The sequence below is a fragment of the Octopus bimaculoides genome, chromosome 7, assembly GCF_001194135.2.
Source record: "Octopus bimaculoides isolate UCB-OBI-ISO-001 chromosome 7, ASM119413v2, whole genome shotgun sequence".
In the NCBI taxonomy this organism is placed as follows: domain Eukaryota; kingdom Metazoa; phylum Mollusca; class Cephalopoda; order Octopoda; family Octopodidae; genus Octopus; species Octopus bimaculoides.
Window position 1 is genome coordinate 56,360,306 of NC_068987.1, and position 17,122 is coordinate 56,377,427.

Here is a 17,122-nt window from a genome sequence, read left to right on the forward strand (position 1 = left end):
CGCTAACGTTTCTGCCAGTTCGCTGTGTGTCCCACTGTATGATAGCATTTGGTTGGTGATACCTGTTAGAGGAGTTTTTGAAAGCATACAATTTTTTTTTTTTTTACCTAATTTATGTTGAGCATACAAGAAGTGAAATGGAGAGGTACTTCAACTAGATTCCTCATTGACATAAGTATATATTCTTTAGTTGAGAACAACTTTTGTATTCAATTTAAATATCTTTTAGTCTAGAAAAAAAAGGGTAAGACATCCATAGCTTCCTTTTTGTTGCTTTTGCACAGCCTCCAAGAAAGGAAGTAAAAAGTATGACTTAAGAATTATTCTCAATTGAGGGACCTCATTCATAATTTCTTTTTCCCAAAGTCTCCAAGAATGGTAGGCTGAAAGGGAGGTGAAACATGTTTAGCATTTTAGTATTTAAATTGGCCATATCCAGCTCAAATATTCTACCTGTTTTATGCTCAAACTGGACAGGTTTGGCTTCTCATAACAACCCTACAATATCATTCTAAAAATTAACAGTTACCTCATCAAAATCTTCAAGCTACAAAATAATGCATGACTAATTCAAAACGATATGAATAAATAACCGTTACATTTGACGAAATAATGTGAATGCTATAGGGCTAGAGTTTTTGCTGTAGCCACCAAAGATCAAACTCACCTCACTGCTAAATATCATTGGCAAATAGAATTTTGGAGTTTTCTCCCTTGCCCTCATTTTCAAAAATAAATGCACTTTAACATTAATGACTTTTCTTCGTTAGTTATAATTTAAACTCTATCATAATCACTTCCAACTTACTGCATTAACCCTTTGTCTATCAAAAGTGGATATATCCACTCAAAATTTCATTAATGCTAGTTGTGAAAAGCGAATTTACTATATGGCTTCGAAAAAAAAAAACTTCACCTTATGCTGGATGAAGCAGTAGCACTTTTTAGAGAAAACAATTTTTCAGCTATTTCATGAAATATCTCTTTAGAAATCAAGAATCAAATACTTTAATGGTGGATATGAAATCTCTACCTACAGGAGATACCAAAAAAAGTATTGCAGAAGCAGAAAATATCAGTTCAGATTCAACTTACAAAAAATGTGTGATTGAGTTAAACACAGATGAAGAGGTTCCAACCACTGCTGTTATTACTATTTCTTTAGTAATCCTGGCATTGTGAAAAGAACAGTTTTGTTCTGTTTATAGTAAATTCAAATTCTATTAGAATTGAAAGGCAATTCTGATAGAATTTGAACAAAACTAAATACTGTATGGTGTTTAATATTATTATGCAGCATTTCTTTGGCAAATGGCACCTTTATTTCAAATAACAATAATTGCAGTCTGGCTTTACTTTATTAAGCTAAATAAGGATAATAATGATGTCCAATATTGGATCAAGGCCAAAATTGCTTGGAGAGAGAAGTAACCAATTATATCAACTTATATAAATATTCATTTCATCTGATTAGTAATCTAAAGGAAAAATTTTTTTCCAGTTGGATAATAACCACAAAATGATAATGATGATGCTTTTATCATTGTTTCAGATATGATGATGATAATAATGATGATTCCTTTTTTAGCCTCAGTGTTGCTGTTTGTTTTAGAATGTAGCTGTTCAATAGATTATTACTACCACTTATTGCATAAAGAGAAGCTTTGACTAGCAAAAATCATTTTGGTTGCTTGAATAACATCTCCTTTCTATCTTTTACTGGCTGACTAGCAAAGATGACAGATGTTATTGAAAATTCTTCTTATAGTAGAAGTACACAAAAGAAAATTTTCAAAATATAACTTCAAACATGAAAAGCAAAAAGGAACCAGGCTGTAGCCAGTTTACTGGCAAAAAATAAAAATAATAATTTCAGAAAGGGAAACTATCAACAAATTTTCACAACTTATGGAAGAACAGACAATACTAAGAATAGTAATATTTCTTGCTAATTTTGGCACAAGGCCAGCAATTCTAAGGAAGAGGTTAAGTCAATTACATTGACTCCTGTGTTCAAACAGTACTTACTTTACTGACCCCGAAAAGATGAACAGCAAAGTTGGCCCAGAGCAAAGAACTGGAAAATATGCCACTAAGTATTTTGCCCAGTGTACTAATTGATTCTGCCAGCTTGCCACCTTACTAAGAATAGTAATAATAAAGATGGTTAGGGTCACTTCACAGATTAAGTAACCTAGAATGAAATTTGGTAAATGGAAACTGTGCAGAAACTCTTGTGTGTGTCCCCATCCTTATTCTAATAGAAGGATTTATTCTTTAACTAAAATTTATAAATTTCATAGGACATGGCACTTGATTGAATCATCCCCAATGTATTTAGTACAGGAAGTTCATTAGGTGCCTTCTAATGAATATAGTCTAACATTAATAGGAGTGGGTTTTCTTTTGAAAGTCATCATTTTAAATTTTCAACATGATTTGTTGTATCATTGTAAATAGGATTTTAGCCAAATATTTTTGTAATACTTTACTTCACCATTTTGAAAATAACGTTCTGTGGTGCAAGAAGATTTAACCCTTTTCATAACATATTTCTAATGAAATATACTGTCTTCATTTCAATTAAATTATGAAAATAACGAAGAGTTTAGTAAAAGTAACTTTCTCATTATTAAGCTGTTGTTTGGAACATAAACATGAAGTTTTGATGGAAGGTTTTAATTCAGATCACTTTAAAACAGGAAGTTTCTATCACAAAACCAGAGAGGTTTCACACAGGGTGGTATCAAAAGGGTTAACTTTAATTTAGGACAATTCAAATGGCAGTAACATGACTAGAAAACACTATTCTTAGATTTTAGTTACTAAACTACAACCATGTTAAGACACCACCTTCAAAGGTTTAGGTGATAAGATTGCCCCTGCTACTTATTTGAATTTAGTGCATATTTTATCTTTCTGTATAATAGGGAAACATGGAAAATGACAATAAAGGTGGCTAAAAGAACTACACATTTCCCACCAATAATGGTAGTAAAGAAACCAAAGAGCTGCACACATCCCATCAATAATGCCTACAGATCTTCAAAGTGACATAGGTAGGCAGAATCAGAACTGAAAAAAATTCTCCTGCAAAATAAATTCCAGCAGCTGTAAAACAGGTGCTGTGTTGTTTTCATCTTGTAGGTCATATCCTGTACTTGTCAGCCACTCAGCATGCAAACACGGCAATGATATAAACACCAGGAGAAGGAAAATTTTAAAAAAACAAAAAGGGTTGGTGCAATATCATCTGGTGTCAAAACATTCCAGGGAGACCCTGAACATACAAGGAAAGCTGGACAGGAGTGGAGAAAACTACAGTAGATCAGCCATGCTGGTAGAAGTTTGGTGCCCTATGCATCTCACAGCATAGGAAGATATAAGGTTAAATATTGGTTGAACCATTAATTATGGGGCAGAAAAAGGATGGAAACATACATATCACACATAAAAAAAAGTTTCTGCACAATTTCCATCCAGAAGCTATAGGTCAATTCAACACTAGAGTAGTGGACACATGCTATACACACAGAATTGTAGGATTGAACCACTGCCACTGAATTGGCAATACATTTTCCATTTCTTTTTAGAAAAAAAGATTTTTTGTATTTTCATCAGCAAATTGTAAAACAAATAAATATCTTTTTATTATTTCTATTAATAGCAAAAAATTTCATTTAAGAAAGAAAAATAACTTTGCACTTGTTACATGATTTTTTTTTTAAATAATTGATCTGGGAAATACTGTTTGACTTCTAAACAATATGAGAGACTACATGTTTATATTAAGCTAACTGTAAGCACAGACACATACCACTGTGGAAGAAAAAAAACAAACTCAAAAATAGGTAGCCACCAAATTCCACTTTTGATTCTGAACTCTTGGTAAAAACAAGAGGAGTAAGTATATTAATTAGGGGATAATGAAGGATGGAGTTCTTAAGGTTTGTTGAAGTTTCAATAGCTTTCAGTTGGAAAATAAATAACGTTTCAGCCAGCTGGAAATGTTAATCATAAAACTCTAACACTGAGATTAATTAGAAACTTTCAGAGATTCAGTCTGAAAATTAGACTAAATTAACGTTAGATTAAAAGAATTAACAGTAGATTATTAACAGAAACAATCAAATCAATTAGTCCAAATAAATATTTATCTCATTAAAGTTTGATAAACAAAATAATACGCAAATTGCTGCATTTTAATCATCCATGAATGATTAGTTCCACTTAAGGATATAAGAAAACGAGTCAGAAATTTGAAACAGAGCAGCATTCTTCCACTCTGCATAGAACTTATTCCAATCCAAATACTTGTCTCTGACAGAAAAATTGTAACACCTTAATATTTTATACCACAAATTTTTCAACTTGATGACAACTGTTTAGAAGACAGTCAAGCTAGGTTTAATAACACTAAAGTTAAGATAGCAACATCTATCAGCTAGAGCAAACAATACTTTAACATTTTTAAAAGTTCATAGTTTATCAAATTGTAAATAATCAGCTGAAGTGTTGATAGGTCATGTTCAGTTGCCAAAACATTGCTATATTGCAGCTACTCTTAGTTAATAAATATTATAGGTAAATATATACTTACTTTAATATCTGTTATAGTATATGTACTTTAACAGATATCGGAAGTAGCTCTTCTCAGTGAGCAGTAATAACAGTAATTAATGAGTGTTTTATAATTGGTGGTGCTGAATTCAAGTTTCTCTACAAGTAATAAGAAGTCAATCTAATCCTCAAGGTTTAGAACTGTATCTACAAGTTCCATTGATCAGTCATGCTATTAGATCTAATTGTTAGCTATAGATAATAACTAGAAAAAAAATGTATATTACATATGAAATTCAACATAAGGCATCCAACATCAGTGGATATTTTACTAAACTAGGAAGGATTCTATGATACATTAACAACAGCCTCAAAAAACACCACTGTGTTGAGATAAGACTCAGTAATTATGATGCTGACCAAATCCACATTGCTTGCCTCTGTATGGCCACCACCAAAATCTGCATGTGTACAGAAATGAATTAGACACTGTGCTTCATATCCAGATTGTCACACTGTATTCCATGCAATTCATCACTGCAGGCTGGAGCAGTTAACATAGTTCTAAGTTAGGTACAATTTAAGCAATAGATATGTGGGACGTATCTACTTGTTCAGCCAGCAGTGTGTTATAGATTGGCTCAGTCATGGGGCTAAGGACAACAATGCAACTCCATAAAAGCTGAACCTGTTCATTTCTTAAATATATTAAATTCTAGTATTTTGTAGGCTATTTCAGAATTTTGTCAAACATCACTGGCATGCAGATACTAAATTATAAATATCTATTATCATTGGCACTGCTATAATTACACTAATAAAACTATAACTTTCCAATATTTTTAAAGTGTATTAACCATACTGTCCTAATGCAGTTGTCTCCTCACTATTCATTTCCATTGTTCATATGCATACACATGCACACATGCACACACACACACACACACACAGTTAGAATAGAGGCAGCTGACGAAGGATTAATTCCAAGTGGCTATCTGTTTTCGTATGTGTTCGTTCTGTTGTCTGTAGTTCATTGTTCTAACGTCCTGTACCCTGATATGCATCTATATACACATGTAGATGTAAGTATGTACATATATGTGTGTATACATGCATATATATACTTTGTATTATATATATATATATATATATATATATACACACACACACACCTTCTCCTCTACTTATGACCTATGCAACTTGAGACCATCTGCACTTATGACCACAGTAAATAAATAAAGAAATAAATAATCGATTTTCAGACATGGGGCAGCTGCGTGTATGATAACTATGGCAGCATCTGGTAATGCAGGCCTCCTGCAGACCCAGGCATCCACTGCCTGCCACTGTCTTTCCCTCAGTCACTTTCAAACATCAGTTGCATGTGGATTTGTAGCAATTATATCTGAAATAACACTAAAATGACCTGTAAAAGGAAAATGCTTTCATCTACAGAGGCACCAGCTAAGAAGTCAAAGAAGACTATTAATTTAGACTGTAAAATGCAGATTATCTAGCAGTTTGAAGGCGGAAAGAAGGTGAATATAATTAGAAAAGACAATCTAGAATTAGAATGTGAAATACAAGATGTAGAGTAGTAGCTTATAAGACAAAAGAACTTTCAGATGAAGAGTATTTTTCACATTATGTACAATAATTATAGATTAAATTTCTGTTTTATATTTTTATAATCCATTTGAATGTAGTGTTGAAAAATATAAATCTGACATACGACCAGATTGACCTATGACCTGCCAGTCAGAATGGAACTCAGTCATAAGTGAAGAAGGTGTATTATGTATGTATGTGTGTATATACATACATATGTCTATGTCTGTGTGTAATTGTTAAAGAGGACAATGAACTTTAAGGCAAGGCAAAACATCTCATGCCATACACATTATTATTGTTGGAAAAAAATTCAAAGTCTTACAGCTGTTTCTGGGATATCCCCGAGTATGGGATAGTCCATCATCAGAGACAAATAGGGAAAATGAGAAGGGTATAAATTAATGAAATGACAACATAGAGGACAGGCGTAAAAGAATAAGGTGATGAAGAAAAAGAAGCATAAAAGCTCACAGTTCAACTTTCCAATCATGTAGAAGTCAGTCCGTAAGTCCTTAGGTGCAATCCTGCGTAAATTCATTTATTTATTTTTCATGGTCAGGATTTTGACCTACATGGATTTATGCATGGATTGCACCTAAGGACTTATAGACTGACTTCTACATGATCGGAAAGTTGAACTGTGAGCTTCTCATTAATCTATATCCTTCTCATTTTCCCTATTTGTCTCTGATGATGGAATATCTCAGAAGCAGCTGTAAGACTTTGAATTTTTTCCCAATAATAATAATAATGTATATGATTTGAGATATTTGCCTTGCCTTAATGTTTGTTGTCCCCTTCAACAATTATATATCCACTATATCAGAAAACTACAATGGCTCCATAACTACTGTCTCGGCTATAACCTTGGAGCCCTAGTAATCCATTACAGCACTTATCTAGCATACCTAGTTGTTTAGATTATCCGTGAACTAAACACCCATATTTTATATATATATTTATATATATCTCCATACATACATGCACATAATATATACATATATATGTGGATACATACATGTGAGTGTGTGTGTATATATATATATATATATATATATATATATATGCATATGTAGATGTGTGTGTGTATATATGTATACATGCATGTATATATTGTATCTATGTATGTATGGGTAAATGAGAGGTGTAACTGATAAGGATTACAGTGACAAATTAAGGGGAAAATGCTGCAGATTACAGTAATTTTTCATTTATAGTAGTAAACAAAGCTATTAAAGTCTATAAGCATTTTGGGCCAACCCTAGCAGCTTACTTCAAGCAACTAAATTACTATGACCAACCCTATTCTGATCCAACTTAATCCCTTTCCACCCTGCCAAGTCTCTACTTGACTTAAATTTCAAACAGGCTCCAGCTTAACTGAGCACCTTGATTTGCCAACCCTCCAGCAGATATAGAATGTTAACAGCCCTACCAATGTAGGAAAGGAGTCAAAACAAACAAATGAAAAATGATAAAGAAACTAGTAGTGTACAGAATGACCAGTAGCTTGGAGAGTGAGCAGTGTTTTAAATGTAGTTGAGGGATTGACAAACAGAATAAAGAAATCAAAGAAAGTACCATAGAGTTACGTTTTATTGTACAGATATATATATATATATATACATTTATATATATATATATATATACATTTATATATATATATATATTATGATTTCTTAATGAGATGGTTGAATGTGGGATAACAATGAATGTGGTTTGATTGATCACTGTCATTGGAGTAAGTAATCAGAAACAGTTCTGTTGTGCTTTGTTATTCTTCAAATGTGTCTGTAAACCAACTCAACTGTAGCCAAACTAATCAGATATTTACAGAAACACAAGTATTTTATTACCAATGATTGATGATGATGATGATGATGATGATAACAGAGATGAGCATGTATTAGATCAGGATTAAGATGACTACAGTGAGTATAAACTAAAGTGTTACAAAACAACTTTGGCTGGCTAACTCTGTTAACTGTTTGACCAACGGCTTTCCTCTGCCAGTATCCTTGGTTGTAACTGAAAAAAAACAAATAAGATGGAATGAGTGGTCCATATAGCTATATAAATTCACATATACATAAATAAATACAAACGCAAATAGCTAATTAGGTAGATAACCAGAAATGTATACATTACTAAAATACCTACGTACATAGGCGCAGGAGTGGCTGTGTGGTAAGTAGCTTGCTTACCAACCACATGGTTCTGGGTTCATTCCCACTGCGTGGCACCTTGGGCAAGTGTCTTCTACTATAGCCTCGAGCTGACCAAAGCCTTGTGAGTGGATTTGGTAGACGGAAACTTAAAGAAGCCTGTCGTATATATGTATATATATATATATGTGTGTGTGTATATGTTTGTGTGTCTGTGTTTGTCCCCCCAACATCGCTTGACAACCGATGCTGGTCTGTTTACGTCCCCGTAACTTAGCGGTTCGGCAAAAGAGACCGATAGAATAAGTACTAGGTTTCCAAAGAATAAGTCATGGGGTCGATTTGCTCGACTAAAGGCGGTGCTCCAGCATGGCCACAGTCAAATGACTGAAACAAGTAAGAGAGTACAGAAATGTGTACACATGAATGCAAATACAATGTATAGCTAGCTAGACAGATGAAAATAAGCATTATATCATGATCCTTTTAACATCGACTTTGCCATGCTAGCATGGGTTGGACAGCGTTTATTGATAGATTTTCTACAGCCAGATACCCTTCCTGTCATCAACTGTCAACTGTTTCCAAATAAGGAATGGTAGGATATGATATTACAGAACACAAGGAATGAATGACACCACTTGTATGATAGTGACACTCATTTACAGCTATCACAGTAAGTGAAGACAAAGAAACACATATACACACGGCAGGTTTCTTTCAGTTTCTACCTACCAAATTCACTCACAATGGTTTCGTCAGCTTGAGGCTATAGCAAAAGACACTCATTCAAAATACCATGCAGTGGAACTGAACCCAAAACCACCTGGTTTGGAAGTAAATTTCTTAACCACACAGACATACAAGTGCTCATAGAGTGTATACTCAAAACTACATAGATACAAATATACAGACATAACTGGATAGAGGAACAGATTTACCACAAAAGCATACACAAAATTATAGTTAAAACAACAAAATATCACATACATACTGAAACAAAGGTTATAAAGACAAGATATTGCTGACCACAGTTACTGTGTTCTGTCTTTAGGGAAGTTAAATAACTATGTGTCATTTCACAGTTAAATAGCAAGAAGGGTATCCAAGAAAAAAAAAAAAAATGCAAACAATTCTTACAACAGCAAAAACAAAACTAAATCAACTATGCCAGGTTAGAGGCTCAAATAATTAAAAAAATAAACAGTAGACATTTCTATGATTTCATCCTTTAGCATTCAGATTACTTTGTCAAATGTAATATTTATCTATTCATACATTCATACATTGATTTGAATTAATCATATTAATCTCATGGGATAGGTGTGAGAGGCCAGATCTGACTGGTCTGAACATAAAACAGGTAGAACATTTGGGGGCAGGACATGGCCAATTTAAATGCTAATTGGTTAAACTTGTGCCTTAGTCATGGGGATAGTCAAAAGAAAAACACACCATTTTAGCCAACAGAATATAAGAAAGAATATTATTTATATATACAGGGTGTGTAAGGTATTTGAGGACATATGTTAATTTTACTAGAGTAGCATATTTATCAACTTGATATTTTCTATATTTCAGAATTATCAATGGCAGACCCTATGATTACACAAGAAATGAAGAGGCATGCAGTCATCATGGCTATAAAGGCTGAACATAGCAATTTAGAAACAGCACGATTTTTAAAAGTTGTTAGATCCTTCATCTACAAAATTTGCAAGGAGTTAGAGGCTAAAGACAGAAATGTATCACCAGTATCACAACATAAGAAACATTGTAGATGCACTGATACTATTAGAACACCAGAATTTATTCAACAAGTAAAGCAGACCATTGATGACAATCCCAGAAGATCCACGAGGTTAATTGCAAAAGAACACCATGTATCAGAAAAAATAATCTGAAATGTTATCCACAAAGACATCAGATACAAATCTTATGCAATGAGAAAAGGTTCTTTCATGTCAGAAACAGTGAAGGAAAATCACTTAATCAGATCTAAAAGACTCCTGAACAAACTTAAAAACCCAGCAGAGAAAGATGTCATTTGGATCTTCTCAGACAAGAAAAACTTTGATCAAGATCAGAAAGTAAACAGAAGAAATAATAGATGGCTATGTACAGACCCTTTGGAATTTCCAAGAGTAATGCATACAAAATTTCCTGAAACTGTCATGCTTTTCGGGGCTGTGAAGGACATGTGATGCCTCCTCACTTCTTTCCACAAGGTCTTCAAAGTAAACTCTGCTGCCTACATAGATGTTCTAAATACAGAGGTTAAGCCATGGATCGATAATGTACGCAATGAAAGACTATGTGTTTCAACAAGACTCGGCATCATCACACAAGGCTACAACACAGGAATGGATGGCAGAAAATTTTCATGACCACATAACCCCCAACATTTGGCCTCCTAGCTCCCCAGATCTCAATCCATTGGACTACTATGTATGGAGTGTAGTTGAGAAAGAGGTTAATGAGCACCCTCATAACACCAAAGAATCCATAGTCAGAGCAATGTCCAATTTGAATATAGACCACTTGATCCTAGCATGTAGGCAATTCAGACCTTACATAGAAACTGTTATTGAAGCTGAAGGAGACTTTATTGAATAAAATGATGAAACAATATGTTTACTCTTATCCTCAACACCTTTTCCAGTAAAAAGGCATTATTGTCTGTTTCTAAGAGTCATTTTTGTGTAAGTATATAACTGTCTTCAAATACCTTATGCACCCTGTGTATATACACACACACACACACACACACACACATCTTTTATCTTTTATTTGCTTCAGTCATTGGACTGCAGCCATGCTGGGGCATTGCCTTGAAGGTTTTAGTCAAACAAATCAACCTCTGTACTTACTTTTAAGCCAGGTACTTATTCTGCCAGTCTGTTGAACCCCTAAAGTTATGAGGAACATAAATAAACCAACAGTGGCTGTCAACTAGTGGTGAAGGACCAACACATACACATGCACATACATGATGGACTTCTTTAAATTTTTCGCTACCAAATTCACTCACAAGCCTTTGGTTGGCCCAAAGCTTTAATAGAAGATACTTGCCTAAAATGCAACACTGTGGGATTGAACTGAGAACCATGTGGTTGGGAAGCAAACTACTTATCACACAGCCATCCCAGCATTATATGTACCTAACAGAATGAAAATCGAGATAAGTTGTGTCATTAAAAGAAATGAAAACTGCAGAGTACTTACTCCTAACATGTTTCTAGCAACATAGCCTTCACGATTTTTAATACGAGACCACCACCATTCTTTCTCATTCTCATCTCCCTTGCGTAGGACAGTTATCTCTTCACCTATCTTGAAGGTGAGTTCATCAGAATTCTGGGCTTCATATGCAAATATTGCAAACACTTTACCATTATTGGCAATTCCAAGTTTTTCTTGCACACCTAAAAGGAAAAAAAAAAAAAAACAAGCAGGTAGTTTAGTTAATAATTGGTAAAAACTGCCCTTTTTTTTTTAACTAAAGATAAAGCAGAAATGATGTTCAGCTTGGGTCAACATACAAGAAGGTACTGAAAAGTTCCTGAGCTTGAGGGTATCATGAAAGGCCTGGTTGGAGGCCCAAACCTCCAAGTTTTTTCACAGGGCTTAGAAAAACTGAAGGACTGCTGCAATAGGTGTATGAATCTGAGAGGGGAATATGTTGTATAAAATCATAATTAGCTGATCCTCCTGTATTTTCTTTTACTGAAAGCCAGGAACTTTTCAGCATCCCCTCATACATCAGATGTGGGTTATGGCAGAGAGGATCTATGACTATAAAAGCTGTGATGTGTAGAGTTGCCAATACATTCTGTTGGTGAAATCTGATGTATAGAATTATTGAAACTGCTATTGTAAAATCTGAGGTGTATAAAATTACTGATGTCTTTAGCTGTTAAACCAAATGTGTAACATTGTACACAACCTTGAATGGTGTATAGACTGAAATATCACTTCACCAAGCAGTAGATATAGTACTCTTACTGGGGAAAAAGGTATTGGTAATGTCTTGCTGCTCTGAGAAACCAGATTCTATATCTCACACATCCAAGAACAGACAGAACTATCACAGTTAATTACCAACTCTGGGAAAGTCAATATCATAGAAACATTGAACTGTTACAGATTTAGCCACAAAAATATAATATTCAATATTTAAAAATAATATACAATAATTGTCAATATTCATTTCGGTAAAATATGTATCTGACTGTCTTTGTTGTTGTAGTCACCTTTACAGTATCAATCTTTGTCACATTTAGCATTGTAGTGTGGTTGACCTATAATTTGAAGAAAACTGCTTTATTCTACTTAAAACTTTTTACTGATAGTTTATTTGGGACAAAACTAGTACCATTCTTCATCACAACTTTTCTTGTATGTCTTAAGGGAAAATATGGTTAAATATTTTAGATTTTTTAGAAGGCAATTTAATAAATGTAGGCCTTTAAATGCTAAGCTATTGCAATATATGCTTCTAAAATTTGTGTGAAGACAGCAAAGCTTTCTTGTATAATAATCCATGGAGAAAGCCCTTCAAGAATCTACACACACACACACCGGTGTGTGTGTGTGTGTACCAAATTTTCTTTCTAATTTTCCAGAAATAGAATTAACTTCCAATAATACAGCATTTATTGCCATTCTGGGATAAAATTATCTAAGTATTCAATTTGATATATTTTACATGACAGTCATTAATCTGTGGAAAAAAAATCAGTAACAAACAGTTAAATAAAGCAGCTGTTTAAATAAATAAAATAATATTAAAGTGAATAACTTACTGTAAAGATAATCAGAGCATATCTCATAGCCAGTTTCACCTTCCTCACATTTCTTGGCAGCTGTCTCATGGTCACTGAGTGTTGTTGCAAGTATACAGGCACCATGGCTCACTAGTAACTGCACCATGTATAAATTGTTACAAGATGCAGCACAATGGAGAGGTGTCCTGCAGAATGAAATGTGGAATGAAATGACATTAGGAAGACAAATATCTAGAATATTGTTTGATGATGGATTCAATGAAAGAGTTTGTAGCTTAACTTCTAAATATAACAGCTGTATCTTCTCTCAAGCACATCAATTACCTTGGGATCTCTAGAACAAAACAAGCCAATTAACTTAATGTCTAAGATGAATTTTTATTAATGCAATTGTAATTTTCCTAATTATAAACCTTGTATTTAAATTCCTCAGTCTGCTTTTCCAAGCTTGCATAGTCAGATGAAAGTGGGGCAGAGTTTTCTTTGACCAGATACCATTTCTGTTGCTAACTTCCATCTGTTTCCAAACAACAAACTGCTCAGACAAGCTTATGTGAAGAATTGGAAAGAAATGATACTGAAGAAAACCTTTTTGTTTACAAATATCACAAAAATATAAAAAAATGAATAAAAAATGTTATGGTATATCAAGAAACTTGAACATGCTTTCATAGTGGACTGCAAACAGATTATACCAATAGTAAAGCTATTGTCTATGACCAGTAAACAAAATGCACTCAATGACGTGAGGGAAATACAAAATCACACACACATATAAAATGGGCTTGTTTCCATCTACCAAAAAACATTCAAAGCTTTAGGAAGCACTGGTCTATATAGAAGACATTTAACCAAGATGTCATACAGTGGGAATGAAACTGAACCATGTGGTTGGGAATCAAAATTCTTAACCACATAGCCATGCCTGCATCATCATCATTATTTAATGTCTATTCTGTACAATGTTTTACTTGATCTCTGATTATTATCGGGTGTCTTAATCTTAAATGTATACTTAGTTTCCCACTGGATTCAAAATAGGAACCTTTATTTCTAAATTAAGATATCAATAATGTATATGCACTTATCTGTCTTGTAGATAAGATAGCTAGTGATAAATGGAAATCAAAACAACCAACAAGCAGCAATATATAAATCTTGTAAATACATACACTAAAAGTGAGTCCAGAAAATAATAAAATTAATGATATGAACCAATCAGAGAAGTTCTAGTGAGGTTATGTTATCCAAAGATACAAAGGTCAAATCTAACCCATAAAAAATAAAATCCTACAGTTTTAAGTAAAGCCTCATCATATTTTAAGCCCTTAAAAAAATCATACTCAACATATGGATGAGTTATTCAGACATTTAAAGCTTGTCGTGGTCCAATAAATACCAGTGATATATAGTGAGTGTAGCTTAGTGGTGAAAAATGGGAACACATCAAGAACATTGAAATCGTTGGTTATAAATCTCTTTGCTACATGTAAACTAGATTAACAACTGACAGGGATTAGTCAACAACAATGTGTGTAGCTTTCATTCAAAGTTATATACACATACATATAACTACACAAGATGGTTCTGTAGGTCTAAGCCTAAAGCATCTCAGTACACTGCACAAAGTACTGTAGGATACAAACAGGAAAATTAACAGGCGCAGGAGTGGCTGTGTGGTAAGTAGTTCGTTTACCAACCACGTGGTTCAAGGTTCAGTCCCACTGCGTGGCACCTTGGGCAAGTGTCTTTTGCTATAGCCTCGGGCTGACCAAAGCCTTATGAGTGGATTTGGTAGACGGAAACTGAAAGAAGCCTGTTGTATATATGTATGTCTGTGTGTATGTTTGTGTCTGTGTTTGTCCCCACAACATCGCTTGACAACTGATGCTGGTGTGTTTACGTCCCCGTAACTTAGCGGTTCAGCAAAAGAGACCGATAGAATAAGTACTAGGCTTACAAAGAATAAGTCCTGGGGTCGATTTGCTCGACTAAAGGCGGTGCTCCAGCATGGCTGCAGTCAAATGACTGAAACAAGTAAAAGAGTAAAGATGTAAACCCCACAGATCATTTCCTTTAACCTTAAAGATTAGTATCAAGTCTTAAGAGGTTGGTTATGTTGTACACCCACTTTCTCTTCTGCAAGGTGGCTTATTTTACTGTTATTGAGCAAACTGGTTAAGCCTTAACACAGTCACTCAGCCTGCTAAAAACTACTTCAGCTTGCACCCTATCATCTAAAGAATGAGGAAGAACACATTGGTAATGTAATACTAGATACAATAAAGGACAAGATATCATGACCGGAACATCATTGATTATAGGTCTGCATGATATGAGCTAACCCGAGGTTAAACAACTACAACAACTGCATTATTATTAGGATATGTACACAAGATGCTATCATGAGGATGTCGAGACTTGGTCCCCATCAAAACCACCAAAATAAGGTGGGCCTCTGTCAAGTCATAACATAAGCTTAGAGCCAATAGAGGAGCATCTATGTAATCAGCTAGAAATAGCAGATAAGTTTCCCTCAAAATTGCACCACACCATCTTGAAAAATAAAAAATAAAATAAAGGACACATTCAACAATGTAGCTTTTGATAAACTATGACTGAAAAAAGATGAGATGATGATAACCAGAACATCTTTCCTCAGAGTTTATCTGGTGTTAAGTAACAACACAATCTTACCATCCATCGCTGTCAGGGGCATTAACATCACAGCCAAACTCAACCAAAAACTTCACAATATCATAGTGTCCTGCACATATGGCATTGTGCAGAGGAGTGATACCTTCCTCATTAGATGCACTGGCATTTGATACCTGGATAAATAAATACAAATTAATAACAATTAATAACTTATTCAATTAAAGAAGACAAGGTAAAAACTAAAAATGTTTTAGTAGGAAATTGCATTTAATACTGGTTTCAAATTTTGACACAAATCCAACAATTCTGGGGAAGGGAGAACATTGATTACATCAACTCCAGTGATCACTGGTACTAATTCTATAAACGCTCAAAGATGAAAGGCAAAGTCAACCTTGGCAGAATCTGAACTCAGAACAGAGATGAATGAAATGCCGCTAACCATTTTGCCCGGCAAACTAACGATTTTGCTAGTTCACAGCTTTAGTATCTCTTTAACATTAGTAAATTGTTTACATTTGCCTAGTTATTAATCCTTTTCACTGTATTATCTTTTTGTTTGATCCATGTGAGGTCACATAACAGAGCAGATCACCCAGAAATAGCACTAGTTGTTCATAAATAGACCAATGTGAAAATTTGACAGGGTAGAACACACCTGGAGATAGATTGCTGTGATTATTATTATTATTAATAGACATAATAGGCGCAGGAGTGGCTGTGTGGTAAGTAGCTTGCTCACCAACCACATGGTTCCGGGTTCAGTCACACTGCGTGGCATCTTGGGTAAGTGTCTTCTACTATAGCCTCGGGCCGACCAAAGCTTTGTGAGTGGATTTGGTAGACGGAAACTGAAAGAAGCCCGTCGTATATATGTATATGTGTGTTTGTGTGTCTGTGTTTCCCCCCCCCCCCAACATCACTTGACAACCGATGCTGATGTGTTTACGTCTCCGTGACTTAGCGGTTCAGCAAAAGAGACCGATAGAATAAGTACTAGGCTTACAAAGAATAAGTCCTGGGGTTAATTTGCTCGACTAAAAGGCGGTGCTCCAGCATGGCCGCAAATCAAATGACTGAAACAAGTAAAAGAGAGTCAAAGAGAATACTCTGAAGATCTATGACAGAATAAAGGCAGCTGGAGAAAAAGCAATGATTGTTAATACAGGCACCCAAGTAAAAAAAAAACTGTTATATGCATATATCTATATATCATCTAAGGGCATCCAGCTGTAGAAACTCTGCCAAATCAGGTTGGAGCCTGGTGTAGCCATCTGATTTCACCAGTCCTCAGTCAAATCGTCCAACCCATGCTAGCATGGAAAGCTGACGTTAAACGAC

General features: G+C 34.5%; 1 protein-coding gene across 4 annotated transcripts in view; it reads right to left on the reverse strand.

The window, feature by feature from the left end:
- Positions 1-7,744: 7,744 nt before the first annotated feature.
- The window catches only part of LOC106879046 (apoptosis-stimulating of p53 protein 2), a 90,697-nt gene continuing 81,319 nt past the window's right edge, over positions 7,745-17,122 (reverse strand). For all 4 annotated transcript variants that reach the window (XM_014928467.2, XM_014928466.2, XM_014928464.2 and 1 more), the window contains 4 exons: positions 15,821-15,954; positions 13,142-13,308; positions 11,562-11,761; positions 7,745-8,199 (listed from right to left, as the gene is read on the reverse strand). In XM_014928467.2, the coding sequence (XP_014783953.1) occupies positions 8,152-8,199; positions 11,562-11,761; positions 13,142-13,308; positions 15,821-15,954 (549 nt within the window). In that variant the 3' untranslated portion in view covers positions 7,745-8,151. The remainder of the gene's footprint in view (positions 8,200-11,561; positions 11,762-13,141; positions 13,309-15,820; positions 15,955-17,122) is intronic.